Source organism: Lepus europaeus, chromosome 3 (genome assembly GCF_033115175.1).
Source record: "Lepus europaeus isolate LE1 chromosome 3, mLepTim1.pri, whole genome shotgun sequence".
NCBI lineage: Eukaryota > Metazoa > Chordata > Mammalia > Lagomorpha > Leporidae > Lepus > Lepus europaeus.
This window is the reverse complement of record NC_084829.1, coordinates 7,345,560-7,364,785: the sequence shown is the minus strand read 5'-3', so window position 1 is coordinate 7,364,785 and position 19,226 is coordinate 7,345,560. Positions and strand designations below refer to the sequence as shown.

Below are 19,226 nucleotides of genomic sequence, written 5' to 3'. Positions count from 1 at the left end.
TCTTTCAAATAAATAAGTAAATCTTAAAAAAAAAAAAAAACTTAAAGAAAAAAAAGAGTTAATGACCAAAAAACTAATTTGTTTCTTCCTAACCATTCACAAACAATGGGCAGTGACAGTCTACATAACCTTGCCAAGTGATTCAAGTTGAGCAACTTGGCTTCTTGGCTTTTACCGTGGGCTGTTCTGCTATGGCTTTGGTTCTCGGCCTGTGAAAGCGGCAGAAAGGTCTCAGGAAGCCATGGGGATGAATACGATGCCCCCAGCAGGTCCCTCCTGGAGTTCCACCAGTGCACACACTACTGCGACTTTCCGTCTCTCCCTTCCTCAGCCCACCTCACCTTTGAGAGATAAGCGTCCATATTCTCACGTGTGATGGATGGGTCTGTGACAAACTCAAAGAGCTCCCGCACAGTCATGACAGCGACGCTGTGCTTCAAAAAGAAATCTGTCACAGGAAAAACGTTAATGTTGGCCTTGAGGGAAAAAGCTGTTATTCCCATCGCTTCATACAGAAACAAAGACAAAAATGTACACCATCCCCAGCAAATACAACTGAGCAACTTTATACCAGGGGCTGGTGCTGTGGCGCAGCGAGTTAACACCCTGGCCTGAAGCACCAGCATCCCATATGGGTGCCAGTTAGAGACCCAGCTGCTCCATTTCCAATCCAGCTCTCTGCTATGGGAAAGCAGTAGAAGATGGCCCAAAGACTTGGTTCCCTGCACCCACATGGGAGACCCAGAAGAAGCTCCTGGCTCCTGGCTTTGGATCAGCACAGCTCTGGCAGTTGTGGCCAATTGGGGAGTGAAACATTGGATGAATACCTCTCTCTCTCTCTCTGCCTCTCCTCTCTGTGTAACTCTGACTTGCAAATAAATAAATAAATCTTTAAAAAAAAAAAAAAAGACTTTCTTCCAGCAGCTTCCTGAGTGCAGAACCAGCACAAACAAGCTGCTGGAAGGTCCCACCCCCACTCACCGTTGACATTGGCACAGTCTTTCCTCAGGAACTCCAAGGCATGCGGGTGGTCATGCTCCACAGACTGAGACACATCGATGATGTACACGTCCCCAGCGTGGTACCTGTGGGCCACAGACAGAGCCATGGAGGCCACTTCACTACACTTCTCTATTCTTAACAGCAAGGGAAGTCATTTTACAAAATGAGCCTGGGCCACCCTGACAAGAGATGGAATGGAGAAAACACCCAAAGCCCAGCAACTTTCATGATCAGAGTGGTTAACCGTGAGATGAAGGTCGTCCTTCAAGCCAGGGACCACATCTCAACTGTCATCACGCAGAAGCCAACTCTAAAACTGGCACTTGGTGTGAGTGCTTGGGATTGGGATTTTGTTGCCTTAAAGGACATGAAACGACTCCTGGTGGCTCCTGAGGGACACAGCACACTCACAGCATGTTAAATTCACTGAGATCGGCGTGAACAAGTCTGGCATCCTGATACATCCTCCGCATGTACTGAATGACCTGCAGATACAACTCGCGGGCCTTGGATTCAGATAGCTGGACGTTCTTCAGGAGTGGTGCTGGCCTTGAATAAAGAGAAGGCACTAAGACAAAAGGGCCAAGAACGAGCATTCCTGCTTTATGGTGCACTGGTAAGGAGCACTCCCCTTCCACAACTCTTCATGTGAACGGCACGTGGGACAACCTCGCGACACACACAGCATTTCAGGAAGGTACTGCTGAACAGGAGCTTCCCCACACAGCACTTGTGTAAAACAGTGCTCAAAACCGGGGCTTTCTGTTACCCTGAAGCATTTAAAGACTTAAAAAGATAAATAAATTAATGATGTGTGTGCACTCCCGTATGGGGAGGATGATGAGGGAGCTACTCGAAGCACTGAACAGCACAGCTGTGGGCTCCTAATTCTTAGGCCTTCCTCATGTACTCACATGTCGTCTTTACCAATGAAACCCATGACGAGAACATGACTTCTCAGCATGACTGGTTCTGGACATGGTATCTCCGCTGTGTTTAACCTGTGGCATAACAACAGATAAAATGACAGCTCAATAGCTAAAAAGGCATGCAAACAAACTACAATGGCTAAAGTCCATCTGCCATTAGGAAGTGACACCAAGGCCTCTCAATCCTTCTATCAGATTTCATAAAGTCCACGACAACAATATTAAGTGGCAATATTATAATCCACCAAGAATGATAAAACACTGGCAATTACACTATGATATCCCTTAGCCTATAACACCCGATGAAATAACAGTAGGTATGCACACAATTATTTTTTGAGTTGATCAGCTTAAAAATGCTTACTTGCTGAACTCAACTAAGTTGAGCACAAGACATAAGATGTCAGAAGAACTTTCAAAAAAGTAGTAAATGCTTAATGCTAGACTATCCAACAGACATCACATATATATGGCACATACCAAGTTATAAGACCACGGGGTGGGGCTGGCACTGTGGTGTAGTGGGTAAAGCTGCCACCTGCAGTACCAGCATCCCATATGGGTGCTGCTTCAAGTCCCGGCTGCACCACTTCCAATCCAGCTCTCTGCTATGGCCTGGGAAAGCAGCAGAGGATGGCCCAAGTCCTTGGGTCCCTGCACCCACGTGGAGACCCAGAAGAAGCTCCTGGCTCCTGGCTTCGGGCTTCGGATCCACACAACTCCAGTCACTGCGGCCAATTGGAGAATGAACCAGCAGATAGAAGATCTCTCTACCTCTCTGCCTATCATTCTGTATCTGTGTAACTCTGACTGTCAAATAAATAAATAAATCTTAAAAAAAAAAGACCATGGGCCGGCGCCGTGGCTCAGTAGGCTAATCCTCCGCCTTGCGGCGCCGGCACACCAGGTTCTAGTCCCGGTCAGGGCACCGATCCTGTCCTGGTTGCCCCTCTTCCAGGCCAGCTCTCTGCTGTGGCCAGGGAGTGCAGTGGAGGATGGCCCAAGTGCTTGGGCCCTGCACCCCATGGGAGACCAGGATAAGCACCTGGCTCCTGCCATTGGAACAGTGCAGTGCACCGGCCATTGGAGGGTGAACCAACGGCAAAAAGGAAGACCTTTCTCTCTGTCTCCCTCTACTGTCCACTCTGTCAAAAATTAAAAAAAAAAAAAAAAAAAAAAAAAAAGACCATGGGGTAAAAGGAGGGAAAAACCACAAATGTTGGAAACTCTACCAACGAGGTAAGAGGTCATTATCTAATAAAAAGATGTTAGTGCGACAAAGATTGTATCAATGTCCTAAATTCAACTGAAATAAGGAAACTATGATAAAGAGCTTAGGACCTGGAGCCAAAGCTATGGCATAGCAGGTAAAGCTGCCGCCTGCAGTGCCAGCATCCCACATGGGCCCCAGTTCAAGTCCCAGCTGCTCCACTTCCAATCCAGCTCTCTGCTGTGGCCTGGGAAAGCAGTAAAAGATGGCCCAAGTCCTTGGGCCCCTGCACCGGCGTGGGAGATCCGGAAGCTCCTGGCTCCTGGCTTCGGACTGGCACAGCTCTGGCCGCTGCGACCAACTGGGGAGTGAACCAGCAGATAGAAGACCTCTCTTTCTCTCTCTCTGCGTAACTCTTTCATATAAATAAATAAATTCTTTAAAAAATAAATAAAAGAGCTTAGGACCTAACAAGATTTGACTAAAACTCCAACACAAATTAAAAAGTGACACATCATTACCACCACCCGACTGTGTCACTTTCTGTTTAAAACCCAGGAACAGTTCCTTCCTATCCTTCCACCTGTTTTCACACGGCCTACAAGGCTCTTCAGACAACCAGCTTCCCTGAGCAAGATGAATCCCGGCACAACGTTTCTATAGCGGCCTCCGAGAACACAGACTAGGCAGTTTCTGCTTGTCCAGCAATTTACTTCTTCCTTCTACTTAACACAGCAGACCCAATGGAACTCAGTGGCCCCAGCAAGTCCCCACCGGGCACAGCACACACTTCCCCCACCCCCCGACACTGACCTGATTAAGTTCCTCATTTCTTTTTCTGCCCAGGTTTTCACCATTTTTCGAGGGTTTCCTTTACAATAGCCATGACGAAATCTTGAACAAGAAAAATTTTAATCTCAATTATTCCATCATTCTGTTTAAATGTTTTAGGGAATAGAAATTAAATGAACAGGAAAAAAAAGTCTGTGCTCACCTGAATTCCCCACTTACATACTTATCCCGATCTTTGAACACCAAAATGGAAGTTTTATAGATTTTGATTGCTCTACTCTCTCCATTTGCTGTGCTAGCATGGTATACATTAGCCTATTTTGAGTTAAAAACAAACAAACAAAAAGAAGTCTATGTTAAATAACCTCTAATGGTTTCACTTTTTCAATCTATTTGATTTTAACCTCAAATGTCAAGTGAACTAACATGGCTAAACATATCACTATCTTCTGAAGATGTGAATTAAAATATAAAATATTATATCAAAAAGTATAGTAAATGTCTCCAAAGTATCATCACAGTCCTAATGATCGACCACGTCCACGACGGTGGTCCCAGAAGACCGCACGGTGGCCACAGTGTTCGCAGTCAGTGTCACTTCTCAGAGCGTATCCAACTGCTGCGTGAGACGTGACTGCATGCAGGCTGTAAAATACAGCAGGGATGCCCTCAGAGCTTAACATGACATCCTTACATATACTGATTTCCATACAATGAGTTGCTATATTAAACACCACCATGTCTTTCTATATAGGCATGTATGAAGAAAAAACAAAAAGACTCGTTGACTCACAGAGATGAGATCATAAACCCCTTCCCCTATGAGTAATTTTAAAAACGAGGGTTCAGGCCCACAATAATCTGACCATCTAAGCTGAGTGCTGGGCACAACCAGGTGGGCCCCGTGACACAATGCAGTAATTGCAGTGAAAAGGGATGGTCACATACACAGCTCTCGACTACTCACAAAGCCAGTTTCTGAAACATGCAGTGAACTATCTTGACTTACGCATGGCTTTGTTTTCCTTTTCTTTAAAGGCACAATTTGTTACTAAATGCCTTAAATTAATTTGGATCTGAAATAAGGAAACATGAAAATATTCAATCATCCAAAGAAAAGCTCACTTCTTTTCCTGTGCTAATACAGCCATTAATCTCTGATATGATCCCTCTGGTCAACATCTTGAATAAAATCATTCTTGTTCTGGGATCCAAAACCTAAAAGGAAATGCAAAGTAGTAAGTTTAAAAAGCTAACACCAAATGTGGCTCATTCATGACAATAAGCTGAAGGGCTTACCTGTACTATATTAACTTGGTTGACTAAGTGAGATTTGCTATTATGATGTTTTCTGCTTTTTAAGATTTATTTACTTTATTTGAAAGGCAAAGTTACACAGAGAGAGAGAGACAGAGAGAGAAAAGTCTTCTATCTGCTGGTTTACTCCCTAAATGGGTGCAATGGCTGGGGCTGGCCTAGATTGAAGCCAGGACTGTGGATCTCCATCTGGGTTTCCCACATGGGTGCAGGGGCCCAAGCACTTATGCCACTTTCCACTGCCTTCCCAGGTGCCTTAGCAGGGAGCTCGATCAGAAGTGGAGGAGCCAGGATTTGAACCAGTGCTCGCATGGGATGCTGGTGCTGCTGACAGTAGCTTAATCTGCTGTGCCACAATGCTGGCCCCCTATGGTGTTTTTATTCACTCTAATTTTTAGTAAATAAAATGCAAGGTAAAGGCCAAAGGAACCAGAGGTAACAAATCAGTAAGTTTACCTAGTCATGGTAATCAAAGGTCACCTAGACAGGGCTGGGACTGTGACATAGTGGTTTAAAGCCCTGGCCTGAAGCACCAGCATCCCATATGGACGCAGGTTCAAGTCCTGGCTGCTCCACTTCCTATCCAGCTCTCTGCTATGGCCTGGGAAAGCAGTAGAAGATGGCCCAAATCCTTGGGCTACTGCACCCATGTGGGAGACCCGGAAGAAGCTCCTGGCTCCTGACTTTGGATCAGCTCAGTTCCGGCCATTGCAGCCATCTGGGGAGTGAACCAGAGGATGGAAGACTTCTCTCTCTGCCTCTCTCTGTAATTTTTTCTAATAACTAAAACAAACCTTTAAAAAAGGAAAGAAAGAAACTAGGAGCACTTTATAAAAAGAAAAAAGTTCACCTAGTCAAGGGCAGCAGTAACTGACTGTAGACCAATGTTAGTTGAGAGAAATATAATTCAAACCACATAATTAATTTTACATTTTCCAGTCTCTTCATTAAAACTAAAAACCGGTGAAATTATTTTATTTGATCCAATATAGCTAAAACATTCTAATTTCAACATAAAATCAATAAAGTCATTAGATATTTAACATTTTTTAAAACTAAGTCTTTAAATATAGTGTATATTTTATATACAGCTTGTCTCAATTCAGAATAGCCACAACTCAAGTGCTAAATAACAACCATATCAGACAAGCATTTTAAAAAACATTTATTCTATTTATCTGAAAGGCAGAATGACAGAGAGGGAGGAAGAGACAAAGAGAGCAATCTTCCATCCACTGGTTCTCTCCCCAAATAGCTGCAACAGCCAGGGTTGGGCCAGGGTGAAACCAGGAGCCAGAACTTAATCTTGGTCTCCTAACTGGGTGACAGGGGTCATCATCCACCGCTTTCCCAGGCCCAATGAGCAGGGAGCTGCATCAGAGTGGAGCAGCTGGGACTTGAACGAGTACCCCAAAATGGGATGCTAACATAAGCAGCAGCTGAGCCTGCTGTGCTACAATGCTGTCCCCTAGACAAGCAGCTTCAAATGAGAGGTCAGCATCCTACAGCTCATGGCCAAATCTAGACCACATCCTGCAAGGTAAGCATGATCTTCATGTTTTAAAAAGTCGCTTAAAAAAAAAAAAAAAGAATATTCAACCATATGTGACCTAGAATTCTAAATTATCTCTTATTTGGCCATTTTTCCCCCCAAGATTTGTCTATTTGAAAGCAGAGTTACAGGGATGTTGGAGGGGGCAACACAGAGAGAAATCTTTGAACTACTGGTTCACTCCTCATACGGCCACAACAGCCAGGGCTGGGCCATGCTGAAACCAGGAGCCAGGAGCTTTATTTCAGTCTCCTCTGTAGGTGCAGGGGCCCAAGGACCTGGACCATCTGTTGCTACTTTTCCAGGTCCATTAGCAGGGAGCTGGATTAGAAATGGAGCAGCCAGGACAGTCATCAGTGCCCATGTGGGATGCTGACGTTGCAGGCAGTGACTTAACCTGCTATGCCACAACACCATCCCTTTATTTGGCTCTTTAAGCAAGGAGTCTACGTACCCCTAAAGATGAATATATTAAGGCTTTCCTTCAGTCACAGACTCAACCTTGAGTAAAAGAGGATTTCAAGGTCCTCTAAAAAAAAGAAGGTGACAAATTTGAGGTCCGCCCTTGTTCCTCTCCGAAGCTGATGCACTCAGACACGTGTCTGTGACAGCGAAGGACAACAGTGACAGCTCTTCGTGAACTGAGGCAGTGTCAGCTGACCAAGCCTGATTCAGTTCTAGGGTCTGTCTGCCGACAAGGTGGGTGAGGTCATGCCAAAAACCTAAGGATAATTTACACAAAGAATCTTGGGACACTATAAACCACAACCATTTCAACCAGGAGAATGAAAGGCAAGCAGGGTGGGCATGTGGAGAGTGCTGTCACGGCCTGGGACCCCACATTCCCTATCAGAGTGCCTGGCTCAAGTCTCGGCTACACGGTTTTCTGATGCAGCTTCCTGCTAATGTGCACCCTGCAAGTGATGCTTCAAGTACGTGGGTCCCTGCCACCAACGGGAAGACCTGGATCGAGTTTCAGGCTCCTGACTTCAGCCTGGCCCAGCCTGGCTGTTGTGAGTAGTCAGAAAGCAGATCTTTGTCTTTCAAAAAAAATAAAAATTAAATAAAGATTTTGAAAAAGGCAAGTGAGTAAATAGGCAGGGATTTCCATTCCTTCTCGATTTCACAGATAAATAAAGAAGGAGAATAAGCTGGGTGTGTACAGGAATCTAAGTAGACACTTGCACTTCTGAAATATTGGTGAGCTGGGGCTGACACTGTGGTGTAGTGGGTAGAGCTGCCACCTGCAGTGCCCGTATTCCCATATGGGTGCTGGGTTGAGTCTTAGCTGCTCCACTTCCAATCCAGCTCTCTGCTATGGCTTGGGAAAGCAGTAGGAGATGGCCCAAGTTCTTAGGCCCTTACACCCGCATGGGAGCTCCTGGCTCCTGGCTTCGGATTGGTGCAGCTCTGGCCATTGCGGCCAATTGGAGAGTGAACCAACAGATTTAAGACCTCTCTTTCTCTCTCTCTCTGTGCCTCTTCTCTCTGTGTAACTCTGACTTTCAATAAATAAATAAATCTTTAAAGAAGAAAAGAAATATTGGTAGGGCCGGCATTGTGGTGTAGCAGGTAAAGCTGCCATCTGTGATGCTGGGATGCTGGCATCCCATACGGTTGTTGGTTTGAGACCCGGCTGCTCCACTTCTGATCCAGCTCCCTACTAACATGTCTAGGATAGCAGCAGAGGATGGCCCCAGTGCTTGGGCCCCTGTGATCCACATGGGAGACCTGAAGAAGCTTCTGGCTCTAGGCTTTGACCTGGCCCAACCCCAGGCCAATGAATGAACCAGTGAATAGAAAAGCTCTATTTCAAACAAATAAATAAATAATTAAATTTAAAAAAAAGAGGGGGCTGCTGTTGTGGCATAGCAGGTTAAACTTGCAATGCCAGCATTCCATATAGGAACCAGTCTGACCAGTTTGAAACCTGACTGCTCCACTTCTAATCCAGCTCCCTGCTAATGCGGCTGAGAAAGCAGTAAAAGATGGTCCAAGTGCTTGGGACCCTGCAGCCATGTGGGAGACCCGGAAGGAGCTCTGGGGCCCTGGCTTTGGCCTGGTACAACCCTGGCAGTTGCAGCCACCTGGGGAGTGAACCAGCTGATGGAAGATCTGTCTGTCTCTCCCTCTCTGTAACTCTGCCTTTCAAATAAATAAAAATGTATCTTTAAAAAAAGATGTATCTTTAAAAAATATTGGTATTTAAGAAACATTGGTAGTTAGGACAGGTAAGGGGCACAGGAAGAAGTAACACATCAAATGGCTCAAATACAAATAGAAAAATGTAAAAGTTAGAGAGATGTGTATATTTTTTAAAAGACAACTTAAGAGCTGGATCTTTGGTTTTCCAGTGAAGACACCTGCACTGTGTCTTAGGGCGCTTTGGTTAGAGTCCTGGTTCTGCTCCCGATTCCAGATTCTCAAATGAAATAAGATGCCAGTTAAGATGACCATACCCCATGTTGGGGTGTCTAGGTTCAATGCTCAGCTCTGGCTCCTGACACCAAGTTCCTGGTAATGCAGACCCAGGAAAGCAGTGGCGATGGTTCAAGTAACAAGTTCTCGCCACCCATGTGGGAGATCTGCACTGAATTCCAAAGTCCTGGCCCAGCCCAAGCCACCACAAGCATTTGGGGAATCAACCAGCAGATGGGAACATCAGTTATCTCCCAAATAAACTTCAGTAAATATATAGCTAGATAAAACAGTAAGCTTATGACTCAATCAAGTTAAACACTCTAGCATTCAAAATTCCTGCCTTGGTTATTTTACGATTGTTGAAAAGTTAAGGCTGCCTCACCTCTCTCAGCTGGACCATATTTTGTTTCCAATCACAGAAACAAATCACACAAAGCAAATGAGAGGACAATAAAGACACAGGCCCCAGACCCTACTCCTGCCTGCATAGATTCTTCACCTGAACAAACGGTCTGGGATCTAGGTTAGGTGCTAACCTTTAGGGTGGCGGTGGATGATAGAGGGGTGCTTATTAAGGAACCACAGGTGGGAGAGGCTACTGCCCACCTGTGTTGTGTGAAGTATGCGTGGGCAGGGAAAAGGGCAATGTCATAACTATCACTTCTTGCACATCAACCTCTGGCCAATGCTAACGTTCAGTGACATCCCTCAGTAAATGGGAAAACTAGGGGCCAACTTTTCCCCATTCTTGAGTAGAAAGAATACAACAGGTGCAATTTCCAAACAAAGAAAAGGATTTCTAACTGGAAATTTGAAGGCACTGCCTGTCTCTCTCACTCTCAATCCCATACACCTGCCTGTGGCAGTTACTCAACTTGTCTTCTGGAAAGTTCTCAAAGTCCCTGCAGACCTTGCTTAGGAGAGAACCCTGGGTCTACTCCCTCCAAGAAGAGGAAAGCACTGCCTGATGAGTTCTCTGCGCATGGAAAGCCCAGGACACGGACTGATCTACCAACAGCCTACACATCTCTGCAGGGGCAGCTGCCAAAGGGAGAGCTCTTACACAGCAGCAATTTAAATGACGTTAGCATTAAGCAAGGAGGGCGAAAGCAAAGTAGAATCCAGAGAAAAGAAAAGGTAATCAAAAATAAGCTTGCAACACATTTAAATGGTACCTGTTCTACTGTCGCTCTGTCTGCCTTATCCTTGATGCGATACCTAACCAGAAAAAATAAAATAAAATAAAAACAGCTGACATATATTCAAGATTCTGAGAAGCCAAAATAAAAGGCTGCTAAATACATAATCACTTCTCAAAAATTCCTAAGTGGATACTGTTTTTTAGTAACAGATGTCGTAAGTTGATTGTAGATTCTTTACTCTGAAGCTTCCTTCATTTCCCCAGAATATGGAATTCATTGTGTAGAGCAAAAGGAGTATATATGTACTAAGAAAAAGAGAAAAGTCTCCATATTCCAGAAACATAAATAAAATAGCTAGAGTAGAGTGAACCATGCTATGAATGACCAAGAAATACTGTCCCTCAAATCTTCATTTTGGCATAGCTCAGAACTAAAATCAGTTGTAAGACATTGTCTTTAGAGTCACTTTCTACAAAGACACACATTTCCATCATTTCAAGAAAGCCTTCAAATACAGAATCTGGTTTGCTTAAGCTTACACACTGGTGGGCTCAGTCTAGCACACTAGCCTAAACTAATGATGACTGAAACATAAAAATTCAGAAAGACACTACAGTGAAACAAATGATTATGACTGTTTCTCAAAAAGCTGGCATCTCTTGGGCAAAGCAATAAATCAGGATAAATTGATTTTTAAGTTCAATACTAAACTGCCAATTATATTATCTTAGTGTTACTTTCTAGTATATGAGTAATAATAGTAAAGTTATTGACATACAAAAAAAGTCAGGCAGATCTTAACCAACTGACTTTGAGAACAGTTATAGTTTTAGACTTCTCTTTAATTTTTAAAAATACTTCGTGGAAGGAAACAATTTTTAATAAATTCTAAAGAGGGAACATTTTCACATTTAGTTTGAAGATGAAAGCATTCAGTATAAATTGGAATCTACAGTTCCCCACATGAGAGCATATGTGTGAATTCACAAGATTATGGTTTCAGCACCTATTTCTTAAGAAGACTCTTTCAGTATTTCCCGTTTACAAAGACTACATTAGCTACCTCCATTTAAGATTAAAGGACACAAATGAACATCCTTTGCAGAAGAGTTATGACCCGGATGCTACTTGGTCCAGAACTGGTGCCTCGCACGCATGCTGATGATTAAAACATTACTTACAGATCTGCTTCCTTCTGTCTAGACTTCTCAGTGACTTTATTTATGACGGCGTCAGTAACAGTCAGCTTATCTGAAAATACAAAAGACGCACAACGTAAACAATACATAAGACAAAACGGACAGTAAGTCTTTCTGAATAGGACTCCCTCTTTCTGCCCTTCCGTATTTTCTTAACTACTGAGTCATAGTCATAGCTAGATTTCAGTAACGGGGAAAAATTTAATGTACTTAAAGGTAAGTACTATGTTGTATTGTTTCATAAGTTAAAGTTACTGTTACTTTCATGCTACTGTTGTAACTTTTGAGCCACAGAATTCAAGATATGGAATCCCTGGTCTATCAATCAGCTATAAAAAAAGGATGAAATCTTGTTATGTGCAACAGTACGGATGGGCTTAGGGCCAATATGTTAAGTGACACAAGCTAAGCACAGAAAGGCAAATATCAAGATCTCACTCATGTGGAGTCTAAGAAAAAACTGCTCTCACAGAATTAAAACTATACTGGGCCGGCGCCGTGGCTCAATAGGCTAATCCTCCCCTGCAGCACCGCCACACCAGGTTCTAGGCCCAGTCGGGGAACCAGATTCTGTCCCGGTCACTCCTCTTCCTGTCCAGCTTTCTGCTGTGGCCCGGGAGTGCAGTGGAGGATGGCCCAAGTGCTTGGGCCCTGCACCCACATGGGAGACCAGGAGGAAGCACCTGGCTCTGGGCTTCGGATCAGCGCAGCGCACCAGCCGTAGCAGCCATTGGAGGGTGAACCAAAGGAAAAGGAAGACCTTTCTCTCTGTCTCTCTCTCTCTCTGTCCACTCTGCCTGTCAAAAAAAAAAAAAAAAAAAAAAAAAAAACAACTGTACTGGTTACTCCCAGACGCTGGGGAGGAAGCGGGGAGTGAGGGCTGGTGGGGAAAGACTAATTGAGGAATACTAGGTTATTGCTAGATGGGAGTGAGGAGTTCTGGGGTTCCAGGACACAGGAGGGTAGAGACAGGTAATGTTAACTTACGGTACATTTTTCTGTTTAAAAAAAAAAAGTCTAGATGATTTTTGGATGTTTTCACTATAAAGAAACGTTAAATGCTTGAAAGCATAAATATCTGGATATTACACACTATATGTATGTAATGAAACATGAAACATCATAAAGGACCCCATTAACATGTACAATTTAAAAAAGGGAAATCCCTCAAAACTACATCCACATGTTGAATTTCACGTAATGTTTTGAATAACTAATATAGACAATATAACTGCCTGGATTCCAAATTTAATTTTACTTCAAGTCACAGGCCCAGGACAGCAGTGAGGACCCCAAAATACTGACTCATTAACTCAGCGTTTACTGACCCCTTACATGAGACAGTGCGAGGTTCACAATGAAAAGACGACCTTGCATTTTGAAGGTCCATATCAATAGTCTCATAGTCTCATTCACCAGCTCTCTAACTGATTCACACCCGTAAAAGTCTCCAGCAAAATGAAATGCTATATTCAATACTCTAGTATTTTCAACACCCTACTCCAAGGTGCTCCCACCATAAAGGCTAAAACAAGACAGCCACTTGAAAGGGCATCGTAAATTCATACTCCCACAGCAGGTGAAAAAGGAACAGACCTAAGAAGGGGTTCAGGCAAGTCTTCTCCTGAAGCCACGTTTTTAAATAAATCTTTTCTCTAGGAGTTATTACTGAGTCAGTAACATTTGAATATACCCTTTTTGATCTAATAAAACTGTGTAACGCATGGCTTTTTAAGAAATTCTTCATAACCTTGTGATGTAATGTATTTAATAAACTCACCTAAATTAATTTTATTCTCAAATTTCCGTAAGACTTTGTCAGCTGGAGTAGACATTTTGGCTGCAGTGCAGTGGGCAGTCTGTCGATTTGCCTAGAAGAAGTAAGTTCCGGAGTTTCAGGCAACTGGCTGTAAACACAAGCCTATGGCTCAACATCCCGTGTTTTCCCTCGGTTCACAGCTAGTACTGAGCTTCGGGACTTAGAGGAGCACCCTAAGGAAAGGTAAGAACCAATCACATCCGCTCAAGAGATTTTTTACAGGCATTTGGAATAGAAGGTTACGCTACTGGCCGGAACCCTCCGTATGAGCTGCTTTTTTACTTCTCCACATTGTATTCCTCATTATTACAAATGACAAATGTGTTTCTCTAATTGGACTATTTTATAGATTTAAAATTTGAGAATGTTCATTTATTTCCAAAGTATATAACAAAGAGCTAAGAACAACATTAAACTGATTCTAAGAATTTCATTTTGGGCCCAATATCTCAAAAATGGGAAAGATTAAATATGAGGTTCAGTACTTAGACTTGTGCAAATGAACTTTTAGAAAAAAGTTTAATTCATATAATATATGTTGATGGTATAAACCATAGGCAGAATTTTAATCACTATAATCGCAGCACCTAAAGTTAATGTTTAAAAACACACACTTCATCTTTCCCACCAGTGATCACACTGAAATCACTGAAATTCTTTTCCACATAACAACAGAGGAATTACCAAAACAAGACTACAAATAATGCGAAATTTCTTTTTTTTTTTTTTTTTGAAAATATTTATTTATTTATTTGAGAGCTAGAGTTACAAATAGTGAGAGGGAGAGACAGAGAGAAAGGTCTTCCATCTGCTGACTAACTCCCCAAATGGCCACAACGGCCGGAGCTGCACCGATCTGAAGCCAGGAGCCAGGTGCTTCTTCCTGGTCTCCCATGCGGGTGCAGGGACCCAAGGACTATGGCCATCTTCCACTGCCTTCCCGGGCCACAGCAGAGAGCTGGACTGGAAGAGGAGCAGCCGGGACTAGAACCGGCGTCCATATGGGATGCTGGTGCCACAGCCGGAGGATTAACCTAGTGTGCCATGGTGCCGGCCCCTCTTTGGTTACTTTTAAAACGCTCGCATTCTGGTTTATGTGGCAGCTGTTCGAACAGTCAAAGGAATGCTATTTAGTTATTCTCCCCCTCCTCAACCTTCAGGAAGTTTTCTGCACAAGCTACCCCTCAGCTCTGCGTGCTCGGGCCACACTGAGGGCTTCCAGCGTCAGCTGCACGCCCTGCGTGGTTTGGTAACTTGTTTTTGCACGTGGCCGAGGATGGCAGATTATGAACGTACTTCCATCTTCCTAAGACAGCCCTCCACTGCAACATACTTTATGGCTACAAAACACCGCTCAGTCCTGTGGCAAATTTATTCAAAGCAGTCTGCCTTGCTTCTCTGCCACACGCAGTCCAGGAACTCGCTCTCATAAGTCTTAGCACACTCCTAAAAGAACTGCTGGTCAAGGCGCTTGTGGGCTTTTATCACACCGCACTTTATCTTCCAGACTACCTATTTACACGGCCATCAATCATATAGCTTGTGTCTGTCAGTAGCAACCTGCCTATTTGTACCCTTTCCTAATTGAGCTAACTTTTAAGTTCATAATCTATGACACCTTAAATAACTTTCTACATGGACCGATTATGGAAGAATTCCCACGCACGGAATTCTCAGAAATTTGGAAAGCACAGAGAATGAAAATCAATGACGGCTGGAGCTACAGAACGCTATAACCTTTCAGTTACCAATGCTAGAACCACGAAGCCTTTTACTGACAGCGAGGACACGAGTGGGCGACAGGAAGACACACAGGACCATTTATAGAATACCTGGGGGTTATTCCCGCCACTCCAGCCATTTCCCCTGGTGAGCCGTCCCACTCCATCATCCCATTCCCAGTCACTGTCGTCTTCGTCATAGTCCTCGTCCTCTTCATCTTCTATCTCACCTTCGCCCTTCTCCGCAATCACGTGACCTTCAAAGTCTTCAGACAGAACGCCACCTTCCCCTTTGACTGTCTTCAAGTCTGGGTTCTCACTAGAAATAAGGGTTTGGCATGTTTATACATCCTCTAACTGGGCTCAGATACATTTCTCTATGATACAATAGATGAAACACGCATCGATAAACTTTAACTTTCCCCTACAATGTACCCCCCAATAGGCTCCATGGTCTTGATGCCAGTGGCTCCCGTCTCCCAGTTCTGTGGCTCACTCTGCATGCCCCAGTCCTAGCAGGGAGGAAGTGTGCACTGTGTTTCTTTCTGCTGAATGGACCCACTCTGATCAGCACCCCAGGTCTAATTCTAGGAAAACCATTCACAGGGCTGCTAGGAGAGAGGGAAAAAAATAAAGCTTCCTCACAAGGTTTGGGAATAAGTCTATAGCAACCTTACCTTGATCTCAATGCTACTTTGCAACTCAACACACTAGATCAAGATTAGTGTTATACAAAGAACTTCAGATCACCACTGCACACAAAGAGGGGGAATGGTGAACACCAGGGGGAAACCGTGAATCCACAGCCCAGTATTACAAACGAGTCACGTGCGGACTGAGAGACAGTCCACGGTAAAGGGAGCACAACTAACAGGACTTTCTCTTTTTTCCCATATGAGAATTCAGACTGTTACTGGCTTTTTTAGCTTCTCAAGACAGGCTAGCACTGTGTATTTTCTGAAAATATTCCACTTAATTGGCATTGTGAATTTTTATAAAACACTATATCAAACAAGTTCAACAGAGGTACTACAAGCTTTGACTTCTCATGAAGAGAATGAAGACAGAAACGACACAACTGATGATAGGCACTGCCAGCTTAAAAAGTCAGGCATGCATTCAAGTAAATTCAGGCATCAATCCCAATTAATCAACTGATTTTTTTTTTTTTTTTGACAGGCAGAGTGGATAGTGAGAGAGAGAGAGACAGAGAGAAAGGTCTTCCTTTTGCCGTTGGTTCACCCTCCAATGGCTGCCATGGTAGGCGTGCTGCGGCCGGCGCACCACGCTGATCCGATGGCAGGAGCCAGGTGCTTCTCCTGGTCTCCCATGGGGTGCAGGGCCCAAGCACTTGGGCCATCCTCCACTGCACTCCCTGGCCACAGCAGAGAGCTGGCCTGGAAGAGGGGCAACCGGGACAGGATCGGTGCCCCAACCGGGACTAGAACCCGGTGTGCCGGCGCCGCAAGGCGGAGGATTAGCCTACTGAGCCACGGCGCCGGCTAATCAACTGATTTTAACTGGGAGGGTTCCCAATCCCCAAGGAGGGGCTGGGCCAGAGCAAACAATCACAACACACTTGCTACTTCCTAGGATGTCACAGAGCTACCCACACACTGACCCTTTAGTTGTCAAGAACCAGAAGCGGTACGTCAAATTAATGGCAGGCGGTTAGCCAGGTAACCCCGTCTACCGCAGGATGCTTAGTAGCATCTCTGTCCTCTGCCCATACATGCCACCACCCCTAGCTGTGACAACACAAGTCCTCTGGGTGGGAGTGGAGGTGGCACAATCGCCCACAGGGCAGCACCGCGGGCCTCTGCTCCTGACATCCTGTGAGGCTAATGAATGAGCGTACTGTCACCAGTCTGTTCTTCACCAGCCTAGCGGGGGTGATTCTCTCTTCCCACTTAACTTCTCTGAGACCTCTGTCCGCTGATCTGCAACCACAAAACTGGAATGCCCATCTCCTCTCTCTGGCCAACCCCACCCAGCCCACTATCACTTGCTCAGGGATGTCCTCCCATTCTTCACCCACTTCTTTTTTGGACCGGTTACCTAATTTGTCCAACTATCTAATATCCATTTTCTCTGCCAGAAGGCAAGCTGTGTTAGGATAACGTTTACCAACGTATCCACACCACCTAACACTAGACCTCCCACGTAGAAAGAGGTCAACACACATTTATTGGGGCCAGCGCTGTGGAGTAGCCGGTTAAGTGGCCGGCTGCAACACCAGCATACCTTATGGGAGCTGGTTTGATTCCTGGCTGCTCCTTTTCTGATCCAAGCAGAAGAAGTTGGCCCAAGTGCTTGGGCCCCAGCAGCCACAGGGGAGACCCAGAAAAAGATCCTGGCCCACCCCTGGCCTTTGCAGCCATTTGGGAAGTGAACCAGTGGATGGAAGATCTCTCTCTGTAATTCTACCTTTCAAATAAATAAATCTTTATATATATATATATTTTTTTTACTGTAAAAATTCCCAATTAATAAATCTTTACCTTAAAGTATAAATGGTTTTCCTAGAATTCCAAAGTAACTCTTAATACATTTCATTTTATTTTTAAAGAATTATTTATTTGCATGCAGAGTGACTGAAAAAGAGGGAGACACAGATCTTTCATCCACTGGTTCACTCTCCAAATGGCCACAACAGCCAGGGCAGGACCAGGCCAAAGCCAGGCTTCAGGAACGCCATCTGGGTCTCCCACATGGGTGGCAGGGGCCCAGGCACTAGGACCATCTTCCACTGCTTTCGCAGGCGCATTAGCAGGGAGCTGGGTCAGAAGCCCAGCAGCAGGGAACCTCACTGGTAAGGGATGCTGTGACACAGCGCCGGCCCCTCGGTTTGTTTCTAACAGGGGTTATCCTCTTTCCTCTTATTCTTCGGATCCCATGTCTAATCCACCACCAGATCTTGCCTTTCGACATCTAAAACTATCTCAAGGAGCCCCAACATTCTTATCCATCACCCTGGAAAGTCGGAACTTGGCTACTTTTGAACTGGCTTCTGTCCACTCTTGGCCCCTTTACCACCATCTCCTGCACTGAGTTCCTCTCAATCAGAACCCAACGTCAGGCTCTTGCTAAATCCCTCCTACGACTTTCTGCAGTGCGCAGAACAGTGATCTCAACACCGCCCGGTCACTCCGGCTCCAGAGTATCTGAACCCTTCACCCGGTCACCCCGGGCTCCACAGCATCTGGCCCCTTCTCCCGGTCACTCCGGCTCCACAGTATCTGAACCCTTCTCCCGGTCACTCCAGGCTCCACAGTATCTGAACCCTTCTCCCGGTCACTCCAGGCTCCACAGTATCTGAACCCTTCTCCCGGTCACTCCGGCTCCACAGTATCTGGCCCCTTCTCCCGGTCACTCCGGGCTCCACAGCATCTGGCCCCTTCTCCCGGTCACTCCGGGCTCCACAGTATCTGGCCCCTTCTCCCGGTCACTCCGGGCTCCACAGTATCTGGCCCGCCCCTTCTCCCGGTCACTCCGGGCCCCACAGTATCTGGCCCGCCCCTTCTCCCGGTCACTCCGGGCCCCACAGTATCTGGTCCCTTCTCCCGGTCACTCCGGGCTCCACAGTATCTGGCCCCTTCTCCCGGTCACTCCGGGCTCCACAGTATCTGGCCCGCCCCTTCTCCCGGTCACTCCGGGCCCCACAGTATCTGGCCCGCCCCTTCTCCCGGTCACTCCGGGCTCCACAGTATCTGGCCCGCCCCTTCTCCCGGTCACTCCGGGCTCCACAGTATCTGGCCCCTTCTCCCGGTCACTCCGGCTCCACAGTATCTGGCCCCTTCTCCCGGTCACTCCGGGCCCCACAGTATCTGGTCCCTTCTCCCCGTCACTCCTGCCTCCACAGAATCTGGCCCCTTCTCCCGGTCACTCCGGGCTCCACAGTATCTGGCCCGCCCTTTCTCCCGGTCACTCCGGGCTCCACAGTATCTGGCCCGCCCTTTCTCCCGGTCACTCCGGGCCCCACAGTATCTGAACCCTTCTCCCGGTCACTCCGGGCCCCACAGTATCTGGCCCGCCCCTTCTCCCGGTCACTCCGGGCCCCACAGTATCTGGCCCCTTCTCCCGGTCACTCCGGATCCACAGTATCTGGTCCTTTCTCCTGGT

At 45.7% G+C, this 19,226-nt stretch overlaps 1 protein-coding gene across 2 annotated transcripts in view; it reads right to left on the bottom strand.

Annotated features, from left to right (window-relative positions):
* RIOK1 (RIO kinase 1) overlaps positions 1 to 19,226 on the bottom strand; it is a 37,474-nt gene that overhangs the window by 15,992 nt on the left and 2,256 nt on the right. The window contains exons 2-12 of one of the 2 annotated variants that reach the window (XM_062184343.1): positions 15,216 to 15,423; positions 13,345 to 13,435; positions 11,547 to 11,616; positions 10,399 to 10,441; positions 5,059 to 5,151; positions 4,136 to 4,248; positions 3,955 to 4,035; positions 1,917 to 2,003; positions 1,414 to 1,551; positions 982 to 1,085; positions 342 to 448 (exon numbers count right to left, since the gene is read on the bottom strand). In XM_062184343.1, the coding sequence (XP_062040327.1) occupies positions 342 to 448; positions 982 to 1,085; positions 1,414 to 1,551; positions 1,917 to 2,003; positions 3,955 to 4,035; positions 4,136 to 4,248; positions 5,059 to 5,151; positions 10,399 to 10,441; positions 11,547 to 11,616; positions 13,345 to 13,435; positions 15,216 to 15,423 (1,135 nt within the window). Of the gene's footprint in view, positions 1 to 341; positions 449 to 981; positions 1,086 to 1,413; positions 1,552 to 1,916; positions 2,004 to 3,954; positions 4,036 to 4,135; positions 4,249 to 5,058; positions 5,152 to 10,398; positions 10,442 to 11,546; positions 11,617 to 13,344; positions 13,436 to 15,215; positions 15,424 to 19,226 lie in introns of those variants that run through there. The other variant, XM_062184344.1, reaches the window with a different exon arrangement.